The 14,836-nt window shown below is 40.5% G+C and overlaps 1 protein-coding gene across 1 annotated transcript in view; it reads right to left on the minus strand.

Annotated features, from left to right (window-relative positions):
- OTOL1 (otolin 1) overlaps positions 1-12,729 on the minus strand; it is a 28,603-nt gene extending 15,874 nt beyond the window's left edge. The window contains exons 1-3 of the mRNA XM_073358884.1: positions 12,231-12,729; positions 8,300-9,180; positions 7,103-7,262 (exon numbers count right to left, since the gene is read on the minus strand). Coding sequence (XP_073214985.1) covers positions 7,103-7,262; positions 8,300-9,180; positions 12,231-12,729 — 1,540 coding nt within the window. The remainder of the gene's footprint in view (positions 1-7,102; positions 7,263-8,299; positions 9,181-12,230) is intronic.
- Between the last annotated feature and the right edge of the window lie 2,107 nt (positions 12,730-14,836).

Raw genomic sequence — 14,836 nt, forward strand, 5'->3', positions numbered from 1 at the left:
CTAGAGTATGAAGTACGCACCACAAAACAGGTGGGGTCTAGGCAAGCCTCTTTCCTAGTGTCTCGTGGCTAAACCAGGAGCTACTGAAATCATGAAACCTGGGTTCTATTCCTGACATTCCCACAGACTTGTTGAATGACCTTAAACATGTCACTTCACCTCTTTGTGGCTCAGTGTCCACAGACAGTAATTATACTTACCCTACTTTGTAAAGTGCTCTGAGATTTAGAGAGGAGAAGTACTCTATAAATGCTAACCAAGTTAAGTGCTTTTGCCCTTAGCAAGAGGGATCACCTCTAGGGATGGAATGGTAGTATAGTTTTCACACCTTGACCCTTTCCTGTACATATCCAAACCAGAAATATATTTCCAACATCCAAATTGTGTAGAAGATCCATAGATAACTGTCATAAACAGGGCCTCTCACTCTATTGTAATATTTGGAAAGTGTCATTTACAGCAGAAGCCACTTAAATGTTAATATTTGCCAATTGTCATCATGTAGTAATTGCAGATATATTGTTAAGTATATAGCAAAACTGTGTATCTCAGCTACCGCTGTATACTCCCATTAACAAATGGCGACTACCATAAATGCATTCACTTGAACACTTTTATATTTGATTTTGGATCAATTCCAATTCCTGAAACCATTTGTTTTAGTGGAATTAGTTTGGATTTCTCATAGAGTACTATCCTCAAAGAGGTTTTTTAGATGGGGAGTTGTGAGATGTTTCTGTTACTTTGGTTTGTTTTGTTTTTTGCCTTTAATCCCCTGAGCCTTCTGACTTTCATTCTGATAGAAGAAATTTCATTTGTTTCTTGGTATATGTTATGTTCCATCAGAATCATTTTACTTTGGAGCAGTTTGGAAAAATTTAACTTGTGTTTCTGTACTGGGATAAATTATTAGATATTTTTGGTCTAACGAAGTATGGAAAATGTAATATACAATATATTCACTTTGGATTCCTTCTTGTACCCTCCTCAGCTTCCTCAATTCTTATATTCACATATATTTCCACTTTCTCTCTATAACCACAGGTTTCAGAGTAGCAGCCGTGTTAGTCTGTATCCGCAAAAAGAAAAGGAGTACTTGTGGCACCTTAGAGACTAACACATTTATGAACATAAGCTTTTGTGAGCTACAGCTCACTTCATCGGATGCATCCGATGAAGTGAGCTGTAGCTCACGAAAGCTTATGCTCAAATAAATTGGTTAGTCTCTAAGGTGCCACAAGTACTCCTTTTCTCTCTATAACCAGCTTTCATCTATTTTTAGCAAAGTGCATGATTCTAATATAATCATTTTCCTGCTTTAGACTCTTTCATGATTTTCCCCAATAACACTTGGCAAGCTGCCAAATAAGAATACCAATTATAATAGCAATATATTTCATTGATTTAGGACCAAATTCCTCTATTGCAATAGGAGCGGGATTGAATGTCAAGTCAAACTGAGTGAAGTGTGTAGACAGTATTCGATTGTAAAAAATATGTATTTTTGGTCATGTCAGAACTCACATTTTTCCTTTATTATCAACCTTCAGGGCTCAATCCTGCTCCCATTGTATGAGCTGAACATTTTGGCATTCACCTAGAATATTTGCAGAGAAAATTAGTTTTGAACTGGTTTAAAGATGTTTAATTCCTTTTTGTTTTTCCTTCTCCACACCCAAAACTGCCTTTATAAAGAGTGGTTTCCCTTTCCTTTAACACAAGGTCCATTTTGGTGCTCTCATTGTTTTAAATTTTGGAAACTGCATAGTTCACCAATCATGTTTGTTCATTTTAAAAGGGAAGCTAAAGGTGGTGTCTCAGTGATATTATACAGCACTGTGCCTTTAAGTAAAGACAGGACAGACTTAGCACAATGGAGGGTTCAGTGTGACTAGGCCAGGAGACTCGAAGTTGGAAACAAACTCTGGCAGCAAGAATTTTTAGCAATGCTTTTCAACTGGAAAAGTCCGACTGATAAGAGATGTAATTTACAGCCAGGATCCCAAAGGTTATTGCTTGTCTCATGATGTTTAGATTGCATGTGATTCACTGTCTTCCATAAATACACAGCTAAAGTTCATATAATTTTACATGCTAATTTTCGTATTTTATTTGAATGTTCTCACTTACCCTCATTGCCAAAGCCAAAAAGTGAGCTACTGATCAGACACCTGTTCTGGAAATAAAGTGGTGACAGTGAGGAAAAACCTCACCAGCATACATCAAATACAGGGCATGGAAAACTCGATAATTGCACTGTTCTGTTCAGTCCCTCAGAAGCATCTGGTACTGGCCACAATCAGAAGACAGGATACTGGGCTAGATGGACCATTGATCTGACCAGTATAGCATTCTTATGTTCTTTTTACCCCTTTATCATTGCTTCTAGCAAAGGAAATTAAACAGCCAGAACAACACACTCTTTCACAATTATTGTGCAAACCATGGGTCTAATTCTGTTATGCTTATTCACTCTGAGCAATACCAATCACCGGGGCAAATTGACACTTCCCACATTAAAAATTGTGGGACAGTACTTTTTTACAAGTAAATTCTCATGTGAATTCCCAAGTGAAGATTACTCCCCATTGTCCTATCAGACAGATCCCATGGGATCCATGCAGAAGCCCTCATCCCCTGCTTCTGCACCACCTGTCCACTCCACAAACTTTCTGGCTGCATGGTTTCTATTGGAGTCACTCTACACCAGGGAATAGTGAGTGGCTCCTGGGGATCCTCAGTGGGGCCATAGCCTTGAAATGTATTACCATAATCAGGTAAAGATCTGCAGTACTGGCAGAGAGGATGTTCTGCCTACTCTCCAAGCCTGTGTGGTGTATTGAAAATTGTGTTAAAATTACATTTTTAGAAGAGATTTCCTGGTCCTGCTTGCAGGCTAGGGAGCTCAGTATGGAAGTGTGCAATCTGGGTTTTGTATAGTCAGTCTGCAAAGAGTCAGCCTAGAGCAAGGCCAGTCTTGTTATGGAAGCTGAGTTAGGGACCAGCCTGTTTTGTCTCAATGTGTTGATGGTGTTTTTTTCTTGCGTGTTAAGGTTCTGGATTCTAAGAAATAAATTAGTGTTATATTGCAACCTTCCAAAAAGTGTATTTTATGTTTTACCATGTGTGTGTGTGAGAAAGAGAGAGCTGTGAAAATAACAGCCTGCACCCTCCTTTCACCAGTCCACATGAATAGGTCTCCAGCAGGTCTAGCTGGTATGGTGCCAAAAAAGGTGACTGAGATCCACAGCAGCGTGGAATGAGGTGACCTGCAATCTGGCCCATTGGTGCTGCCCTGGAATACAGAACTACTCAATATGAGTATGGGTGACAGGATATTGTGTCTAAATTTTTATCTACAGCAATAGCTCTTTGGATTTTTGTCCAGAGAGCATAGCAGGTGAACAGAGGGTATGTCTACACGGCAAAGAAAATCCCGCAGCTGGCCCATGCCAGCTGACTCAAGCTCACGGGGATCAGGCTAGTGGGATGTTTCATTGCTGTGTAGACTTCTGGGCTTGGGCTGGAGCCCAGGCTCTAGAACCCTGCAGGGGTCCTCATCCTGGTGAAAATAAAACCAGAAATTAATTTCATTTGATGATTCAGCATTTACCGTGTTACAGTACATTCAAAATTCAGTTTGGCCATTGGACAAGAAAGAATTAGTTTGTTTCAGACCTTCTTAAAGTTAACAATCAATTCTCCTTTGATAAAAGGTGCTGGAACGGTAATCTTCCTCTATCTATTTGTAATTTAAACATTACCTTTTCTCTCCCCAACACTCACACTCTATGACTTTCAGAAATAAAAAAAGCTCAGCACGCTATTAAACATACCAGGCCATATTGATTCATCAGTTTTTCAGAACACCCAGTTGATTTAAAAGAGTTTTGATGTAAAATCCATTATAGCCCACTCTTAGCCCACACATCCTGACAATATCATGGAATAATAACCACTCACAGCGACACTAAAAGTTAATGCTTACTAAGCTGAAAATAGGACTAAGATCCTCAACCCAACAAGGTCAGTTCATTTTTAATAATATTGGTTTGTGTATCCATTAATCAGTCCCAATTCTGCATATTTTAAATTGAAATTCAAAATATTTAAAACCTGACGAGACAAAGGAGACAAGCTGCATCGTTTCACAGGGGATTAGGCCTTTGTAAAGGGATATATTCTGTTCACAGTAACACTGATGTAAATCCAGAATGACTCTACTTAAGTGCTTTTGAAGGCAACTGATTTACACCAGTATAATAGAGCAAAATTTGGCCCAGAGTCTGCAACAATTTGCGATCTTTACATTCTACTTTTTTTGCTATTCAGTTTTTAGACTCTTGTTCTGCTTACGAACAGCAGTGAACAAGAAGAGGATTGACAACATACTATGGGCCCAATCCTGCCAACTCCCACATGCCTCCTGAGAGATGCTGAGCATTCTCAACTTTTATGGAAGCCAATGGGCAGGAAGACCTCAGCCCCTGACAGAATGAGATACGACACCTGGCAAGTTTTTAATTTCTTTTTAATGTGTTGTTTGTTTTAACATTTTTTAATTGCACTCTATTGTATTCTTCTGTATGGAAGGACCAAAAATAACAGGGAACCAACAAAATGAGACTGTTTTGCAAAGTATTCTCATTAACCACAATGATAAATTTCCAGGATTAAGGAAGAAAATTACTGGTGTTAATGGAGTTCCATTCTACAACTGGAAGCCAAATAAAATATGATAAAAGATACAAAAAAAATACTGTGTTGGTACAAAAAGGGTAATTTGCACTTGTAATTTGAAATGAAATTGTGTGCATTAGTTTAATCAACTGCATTACAATTACAATGAGTATTTGGGTCAAAACATGTAATTGTTTCTTGAATGCTACCAAAGTTGCTCATGTATTTTAAATGTCTTGGAAAAGGCTAGGTTCAGCTGATGACTCATTTCTTTCTGCTTCCTTTAAAAAAAAAAAGCTACTTAGTGCAAATAACCTTACGGTGTCAGTGTCTAAAGGAAGGCAGGAGTTATAATTGTTTCCATTGTTTAACGACTCAGCATTGTAATATCACATGTATAATAGTAGAACAGCAAACCCTTTCAGAGCCTTTTACATATTATTATGAACAGGCTGCACAGTACAATGGTCATAAGAGGTTGCTTGGTCTATTGCAGCCTGAGCTGCACCAGTTGCTCTCTATTCTGTGAATTATCATGGACCAGCTCTTCCAATCCTTATTCTTGCAAGTAGTCCCACTAATATCAATGGCTCAGATCAACACCAACACCTGGATTTTGAATGGCCCTGATCCTCTAGATGTGGTCAGAGCATGCCCGACCAGGTCAGACCCAAAAGGCAAGATATCTTTCCCTGGTTTGATGATCACGCTGGGGCTTACGGCTCTGGAGATAGGCATCCAGTGAGGCATTGTGTTCGTGCCCAGAGGCAGAAACATAGGTGCTTAGGGAACTTTTACCACAAAAACATAGGCACCAAGTGAGTTCAGGCACCTACAGAATTATGCAGTGGCCAAGCATGAGATTTTGCAGATCTCAGCAGTGCCTAAATCCAGGGTTTAGGCACCTAAATTCCTTTGTGGATGTGGGTCAATGGGACTGCTTATATGAGTAGTAGATAGCAGCATCAGGCCTACACTGGAGAACTTGACACATCTGTTCAGTCAGGAGCTACACATCGTGAAACGGCTATCAAATTGGTTGTACTGTAATAAAATCCTGATGCTGGTTTCAAATCAGAACCCTTCAGAAGCAAAATAACTTATTCAACAGTGCAACTTTTTAAATCAAGATTATTGCCATTCACAATGCTACCTGTGTATTCACCAAAGCTACTCTTTCCTGGCTTCCAGTGTAATGCCATATTTGTGCCTGGTAAGGTTAGAGCATTATCTTTGCTACAAAGACAGCTTCGATCTCTTGTTGGTATTTGCGTAAATGACTTGAATGCTGTCTGTGTGGGAGCTGAAAGACTATTACTTGGTTCTGTGAGAATTTCAGGTGGGTCAGTGAATGGGAGATTTTATCTGTAAGTCGACTGCACATGATGGAAAACTCAGAATGTGTCTTTGTTTTCACGCTAAGCAGTAATTATTGAATTTTAGGCACAGTTTGGAGCGCCCAAAGGCTGGGCACGTAAATGAATGTTTATCTTCACTTAAATCACTTTCTTTATTAATATAATTTAGAATTCACATTTAACTGATATAAATGAGGCATGCAGGCCATGAAATGCCTTAAAGTATATACCCACAGACATTGCTAGCACATGCATTTCCACAGGGAAAAGCTGAGATTTGTAAAGCTGACTAGGAGATTTAGGAACACAATTCCCATTTAAATGAGTAGGAGTTCTGTGGCTAAATCACCTATTCATCTTTGAAAAATCTCAACCTATACCTCTGTTTAATCCCAAACATCCCAATAAAGAGCCTTTGTGAAGAAAACTAAGGCTACCGCAAAACAAGAAAAAATAACTTTTTCTTATTTTACCTAGTATGAAAAGAAATGTTTCTCTTTTTTAGCTAGTTGTGTGGCTCAGTAAGAATCCAAGGCGGGAAAAAATAACTCAAACTATTGTTTATTTGCCCAGCTAAATAAAGATCAAATAATGTACATAAGGTTATGCCAAAGTAACATTAAGGGCCACTCTGCCTTCCTTCCAGCCCCTAAGAGTTTTTGGTGCATCAGGAAATCAGGATCAGGTTAAAAGATTGTGACAGACCAATAAAAGCAAGGAAACACAAACCTAAAGGCAAAATCAACTCTTTGTGAGCCCTAAATATGCAAAGTTGTCCACCCCCCTTGACTTTCAGACAGGAAGAGAGAAAAAGGGACACCCCTAGCAATTCCTTATTCTCCCTCTTCCTCCACGAGTAGATTTTTTTTTCAGAGGTGTTTGGCGTTGGTTGAACTTGAACAAGGTTTTCTGGATGCTCTTTCTTCCACTACAACCTCACACCTAACCCCTGTTAGGAGACTTGTGGGGGTAATTTATGCCTTTAGGGCTGAGAGGAAAGGGCAGGATGTATGTTGCTGTCTGAGGCAGGGAACATAACTATCAGGGCTATTCACAGTACTAACCACTATGCCAAAGAGGAGCTGTTTGCAAGAGCAGGCCTATGGGTGGCATTTTGGAAACATATTTGAACAGTTTGAGTATATTTGGTATAATGCCAGCAGCCAGTTCAATAAAGGAGACACAGAAAGTTCCTCTAGAGGTGGTTTCACTTCCACTTGTTACCTAAATGTAAAAAATGAAATTGGAAAATTGCATTTACAGGCACAATGACAGACCAAAAAAATAGCACAAAAAATAGAAAAAAAGGTGAATATCTGAACATTGTAGAAAATAGGCCAGGATTTTGTTAAAAAGAATTAAACAAAATGGATGCTAAATGGACAAACGGAAAGAAACAAGTAAATCCATCAGGATAAAAAATTCAAAGGAAAATAGGCAATGAGATGAAATAACAAAGAAAACAAAAAAAAAGATGTTTAAGGTAGAGCTGGGTGGTTAATTGTTTTCTGCAGAAAACTTTGAAATATTTTCATTTATTTTTTTCAAAATTTCCCACAAAAATGTATTAAATTTTTGACAGAAAACCCAATTTCAGTTTTCACAAACTGAAACATTTTCTGTTTTTTCTGCCTTTCTCACACACACACTTTTTCCTTTTACACACCCTTTTGCAGAGGCAATGTCACAAAAATGTTTTCTCTTTTACATTGAAAAACTAAAACATTTTGATGGAAATAAAAATTTTCTGCTAAAATGTTTGATTAGAAAAAATACTCATTTGGACCAGCTCTCATTGTGCCCTTTCTCCCACTGCTGTCCATATTATAGTATAGTATCTTTTAAGAATCTGATCCTAGATTCTGTGATTGTAAACGTCTTGGGGCAGGGACCAGTGCTTTTAAATTTCTGTAAAATGCACAAGACACACTTTGGTGCTACATAAACAATTCACAACAGTGATAATAATGCCCTTGCTGAGGTAGAAGAAAAAGAAATTACACCCATTCATAGATTCCATAAACAGAATTTGAAGTTAAATGAAATAGAGTGAAATGTACAAATATGTAACATATTACAAACAAGAGCAATTTGTCTTTGTGATCTGAGTTGAAACTGTCAATAATTGGCAGTTTATAATCACAGCATATGTGCCTTATCCTGCAGAGTGCTAGATGTCCCCCAGCTCCTATGTTTAAGTACTGCAGGAACCACATCTACAGTATTTTATATGATTTTGAAATTTTCTAGTCAGGGAATACCAGAAAACCTGAAAATACAGAATCAGTGGTTTCATCAGCTATCAGGCCATTTTGAGATGCATTCAAAATCTGGAGCCAAACTTTATCATCTTCATTAAGATGAATCAATATAGATCCAGAAACCTGACACACATTATATGCAGCTTGTTTGACAGGTCTTACACTGGACATTTGCAGAATTCTTTTACCATTGTGGAAAAGTGCACCCCTCAGTGATTTGCTAGAAACACTCACGTGGTAACTGAAAGAGTAGATGCCTCCAGTACTGGCTACAAACACACCTGACTCCACATTATATGCCTCATTTTCATTAAGGAAAATTTTATCAAATCTCACTGGAGACCCTGGTGGTGGGAAGCTGTTTCTTTTTTGAAGACCAACGGAGAAAGCTGTGATGTCACTTTCTTTGCAGTCTCCTTTCTGTCCTTTTTCTCCTTTCCGTCCTGGAAGTCCAGATGGTCCATGTTTTCCAGGATGACCCATTTTTCCATAAACCCCAGCATCTCCTTTAAGACCTGGAGGCCCCCGGACTCCTGGTGGCCCTGCATATCCCTTTGGTCCCCTCATACCTGTTTGCCCTCTTTCTCCTCGATGACCCTTTTCTCCAGGACTCCCACGCAGTCCAACATCACCTTTTGGACCCGATTTTCCACACTCGCCTTTGTCTCCCTTAAGTCCTTGAGGACCTCTAGAACCAGTGCTTCCTGCATCACCTTTATTGCTGTTTGGACAGGAAGAAAACCGACCTTGTTCTCCTTTCTGACCAGGAGGCCCTGGTTTACCTAGATCACCTTTGGATCCTTGATTACCCTTTTCTCCCTTTCGTCCTTGTTGTCCAGTTTCTCCCAAGAGCCCTTGTAGTCCTTTTTTTCCTGGGTTACCTACAAAGAAAACAGTTGTATTTCAGACATTACCATCCTATATATGCTCTTTATCAAGTGTGGAATGTCCCAAACAAACATAAAATTCCATATCAGAATGTTCACTTGACATTTTCATTTTATAATGGTCATTCTATACTGTGTGATTATAGAAAGCTAAGCTGTAAGTTTTCTATGTGAAAAATTACCCATTTGATATATTTTACAATAGACAAATATTTAAAAGAATGAAAAGTCTTATCACCTCATGCTATTTGTCATTTATACATTACCCTGCCTTTAAAAAAAATACAAAAAAAATTGTTAAATTAAAGACATATATTTTTTAAATTATATGTTTATGTTTTTAAAGGTTCTGAAGATGAAATTTAAATTATGTAATTTAGAGATGGGTCAACATTTAAATCTGGATCTAAACTTCTCCAAAATTTAAGTGTGCCAGATCCAGAGGTGTGGTTTGGAGCCATCTCTAGTCTGATATGCTAATGTTTCATGCGAAATAGTGAACTACAGTGTTTAGGAGTGGTCATCATGCCATCTCAAAAGAACACATAATTGCGGTGCTACTGGAAGAGCTACACAATTCAAGATGGTCAGCCGTTCCACTCTGCAATCATTTGCAGACTTTAATTACCTATATAGGATTTCAATCAAAACTAAGGGGCCTGATCCTCTAGAGGCTTACACACATTAGTAGTTTTATACATTACCTACTCATGGGATGACACATATGAGTAAGTGGTTGTAAATTTTTAGAGCCTGGTCTTGCAAACATAGGGTCATCCTTGATTTTTCTTTTGAATACAACATTAGAAAAAATTGGTATATTGGGGTGACAAAAAAGTTACATTAACTTTACAAGTTTACAAGTTTTACAAGTTTTTTTAGAAACATTTTTTATTTAGAAAAGAAATTACTGTTCATGTGGAGTAATCTTTAAAAACAATTCCAAAGGGTTTCTTGTTGGCTGCAATAAGGATAAATCCTCTCATTTTTTATGCTATCGTAATTGATATATCAAGGGGAGAATAGAACCAGTACAAACACTGCACTGATACAAAAGAATATGCCCAGATATTATTCTGTATTATGCCGAAAATTTTCTAAATTTGCTTCATGGCACCTTAGTTGCTCCTAAATGTGGATTTATTACACGTGTTAAAATGTAATAGCTAGGAAGGTCCAAAAGCTACAACCTAGTAACTCCCTAAATGCTTGTTTACATGAAAGACTATAAACACTTCATGATAGCCATTTCAGTCTATTGAATAATAGCTCTTGTCTTGAAGAATCCTTAAATACATATGTAAAGTATCTGTAAAGTGTGTTTATTTATACACCAGATAGCAATGATTCCAAATGAGCCATTATTACTCATCATGCTGAATCTCAGATACTTCTAGGAAGGTTTGCACTTTTCTTAGCTACCATTAACAATCCTAGGTGTGCTATAAACTAACACGTGCACATACATGTGATCAGTAACATCATGAGTTGTGACACAAAAAAGCCAGTGCAATCAGGATGGTCCTCAGCTTGTCCGAAGTTGTCTATTGCAGGTACAGCAAGAATACCAAATTAGCACACAACACTGTGTGTGACATGTGTTACAGTGGCTAGGCACAATTGGACAAGGCGGGTTTTGTTTTGTTTACATTCTGTAGTCAGGGGTGAAAGTAAGTTAGAGGACTTACCGGTACACTGGAGTCCTGAGCAGGGGGCATGGGAGCAGGACAACCGGAAGAGGCGTGGCCTTAACCGGAAGAGGCGGGGCCTTAAATCCCCTGGCCCTTTACATCTTGATTTAAAGGGCCCAGGGCTCCAGCTGCGGTAGTGGCAGCTGAGAGCCCAGGGACCTTTAAATCACCCCCGAGTTACCAGCTGCAGAGGCGGCTGGGAACTTCAGGGCTCGGGCGCGATTTAAAGGGCCCAGGGCTCCAGCTGCTGCTACCACAGCGGAGCCCTGGGCCCTTTAAATCACTGAGGAGCCCTGGGGGCTCCCGGCTGCTACCGCTACCCCGGGGCTCTGGGCTCTGGCAGAGCTTTAAAAGGCCTGGGGCTCCGCTGTGGTAGCAGCTGCCGGAGTCCAAAGCCCTTTAAATCCCCTCCTGAGCCCTGCTGCCCGAGCCCTGGGGTAGTGGCAGCCAAGCTCCCTCGGGGATTTAAAGGGCCCCGGGGCTCCAGTCCGCCGCTAGCACCCCAGCCCTTTAAATCCACTCCGGAGCCCCACTGCCGCTACCCCAGGGCTCGGGCAGCAGGGCTCAGGTGGGGATTTAAAGGACTTGGGGTGGTAGTGGCGGGCTGGAGCTCTGGGGCCCTTTAAATCTCCACCAGAGCCCTGCTGCCGCTACCCCAGGGCTCGGGCAGCAGTGGAGATTTAAAGGACTTGGGGCTCCAGAAGCCACTACCACCCCGGCCCTTTAAATCCCCTCTGGAGCCCCACCGCCGCTACCCTAGGGCTTCGGCAGCAGGGCTCAGACAGGGATTTAAAGGGCCATGGGGGTGGCGGTGGCTGGAGCTCCAGGGCCCTTTAAATCCCCACCAGAGCCCTGCTGCCCGAGCCCTGGGGTAGCGGTGGCAGGGATTTAAAGGGCTGGGGCGGTAGCGGGGGCTGGAGCTCCGGGGCCCTTTAAATCCCCACCAGAGCCCCGCTGCCGCTACCCCAGGGCTTCGGCAGCAGGGCTTAGGTGGAGATTTAAAGGGCCAGGGTGGTAGCAGCAGCTGGAGCTCTGGGGCCTTTTAAATCCCCACTGCAGCCCTGCGGCCGCTACCCCAAGGCTTTAAATTGCCGTCTGGGAAAGCTGGTCCCAGTACAGCTTACTTCTAGCTTACTTACAGCTTACTTACTAGGGGTGTACCGGCTTACTTTCACCTCTGTCTGTAGTTTCATGCACAGTCAGCGCATAAGCAACATGTCCAACTTAGAATTGCACATAGAATCCAGAGTTGTGGTTGCTCAGCATGATACTGATGCATCTGCTTTTACCTAGGAAATAATTGAGCTCATTTGAAAAATCTAGCTGACCAAAGGCATTAAGTGATAAAATTACCTGGATCCCCTTTTTCGCCCCGTTCTCCCTTTTGTCCTTCAGGCACAGGACTGTCACAGAAGCACTGTTTTTCTGTTGCACTTCTGTTTTCCTTTGGTGTATTAATGGAGAAAGAAGCAAAGTGATCATCAAATACAATGCTTTCACTAGCACCAAGTAATGGGATTAAGATGGTATCGTTTTCCTCCTCTCCTCTAGGATCAATTGTTACTGAAAAAGTGTTCTCAGTGTTTGTGTTGGTAAATACTTCTGAAATGACTGGTTGTATAGGGCCAGGAGAAGTGGGCTTCAGCTCTTGAAGGTTAATGTTATTTTCTACTCCACCTGCCTCATTGTTAAAGAGAGAGGTTGCTGGGGGTGTTACAGCATGCTGGGAACTTACTTGAGTTCCAACATCTGCGACTGGATCAGTTTCATTTCTCCCCAGGTCTGGACCAGGGGGAACAGTAGATGCTTGTTTGGGATCTTCAGTTTCAGCAGCACCATTGAGGGCATCCATTGTGAATAACTGGTTGGGAGCTAAACTGAAGATAGTTGTAGATGCCACAGGACACCAGACACTGCACAGCAGAGCCTGTGTCAGGAGTGTAGAAATCATTCCAGCAATAGTCAGAAAGCGCACTGTAAAATAAAAGTGACCAAACTATAGCCATGCTCTTATGAAAGACAGAGGTCTGAATGGATAACCATGAACATGCACATTTATAGGAACATAAAGTAATTAAAATGACAGTCTATATGATATCTGAGTGTATTTCAGTGAAGTAACTTGCACTCCTAAGTCCTGCCACAGGGCCCAGTTATCTAGGACTTCATTTGGGGGCATAAAGGCCAAAATTTACATGTTTCTTGTGTATTATAAGGAGGCAAAAAGAGGGGGGACTTCTCTCTCTCTCACACACACGTGAAATGTGAAGGGGACAGCTCAGAGAGGGGAGGGAAAGTGCCAGTGTAGTGTAATACTATATGTAGTGGTCTTCACACAGCAGTGATCTACATGGCTAACACCCACAAAGGAAGGAAAGAGTGGCTTGAGATCGCTTCCCCCCCCCCCCCCGGATCCAGAAGCAGTGAATATGTCCAGGTAACATGAAGTATCTTCGAGCTTCTTTCCAATTTGGGAGTTAGAATCTCTTCAGCTTCCTGGGAGCATTTGTGGGTAGATTCAGAATGGGGCCCATAGACCGCAACAGGTAACCAAGTCTCAAAATAAAAAACACTTAGTGTTTATAAAGCATTTCCACTCAAAGATCTCAAAGTACTTCACAGACATTAATAAATTAAGCTTCACAACCCCTCCTGTAAAGTAGGTGTGGCAATTTTTATTAGCCCCATTTTACAGATGAGGATACTAAGACAAGTAAAGCACAGAGAGGCAAAGCAATATGTCCCAGGTCACACAGCAAGCCATTGTCAGAAACATGATTCGAACCCAGGTCTCTGGAGACTCAGTCCCATGCTCTAACTGCTTAGACCTGGCTGCCTCCAACAATTAAACCAAATTTGCCTCCCCAAATTTCTATCTTCTTCTCTTCCCAGTGCTAAATGCAAGAGAAAACTATCTGGCAGATTTCACCAAGTAACAGAGAGATAAACTTGAAAAAACACAGACTTAATGAACTTCCAAGTATCTTTCTACAGTATGTTTATCTGGAATCAGAAAACAAAATTAAAGATTTAAATTGAACACACTGAAGAAACTGTGATGAAATTAAGGTTTTGGTTTAACCATCAGTACAAAAGCAAAGGAAATTTTGCATTAGTTAAGCATTGAACAGCACTCTCAAATGAGCCTGTAGGTATTATTATGTAAATCATTTATATCTAGACTTAGGTATATTTTTAAAACATTTTAGTTAACATACTAGTATATTTTAAAACCCTGGTGTAGACATGGGACAAGCTGTATTTTAACATGTGTTAGCTGGCAGAGATGAACCCTAGCAGTTGCGTTGCCTACACTATGGTGTTAAACATGTTTTCCAACATGTTTTTAAAAGACACCTTTCAGTCTAGCCTAGACACACCCTCGGGGGTTAACAAGCCCAAGGCTTGAAAAATTCACTTGCCACTGAAGATGGGGAAGCTCTCCTGGGTGAATATCAGCATCTCCGCAGCATCTAAGCTCACACATAGAAAAATTATATTTCTAGCCCTTATGGCTGTGATTAAAGCCTTTTAAACAAAAGTCATATGCACTAATCAGTCCATATGCAGTGAAAATTCCCACTGCAGCTAAGAGGATTAAGACAGACAGGATGAGTCCTTTCCTCGTGCACACATAGTTTTCCCCCCATTGATATTAATGGGAGCTCTTCACATGGATGAAGAGGAAATACAGATTGCATAATATGTTGAATTGTAGAAAAAGAGTGGTAAAGATACACAGATATACAAATTCATTGCAAGCTTCTTACCTGAAAGAAAATCTGCAGATATATAGGCTTTTTCAGCATCCACAAAACTGAAAACCCAAACTGAATTAACAGACTTAAATACCAAAATGAAGAACAAAGACCATGTACACAGTACAATAATTAAAGACACACATACAGGAAGATCAGTATTTCTCCATAATAAATAAGCATCTGCAGGAAAGGCTGCTG

This window comes from Lepidochelys kempii, chromosome 9, assembly GCF_965140265.1.
Source record: "Lepidochelys kempii isolate rLepKem1 chromosome 9, rLepKem1.hap2, whole genome shotgun sequence".
Lineage (NCBI taxonomy): Eukaryota > Metazoa > Chordata > Testudines > Cheloniidae > Lepidochelys > Lepidochelys kempii.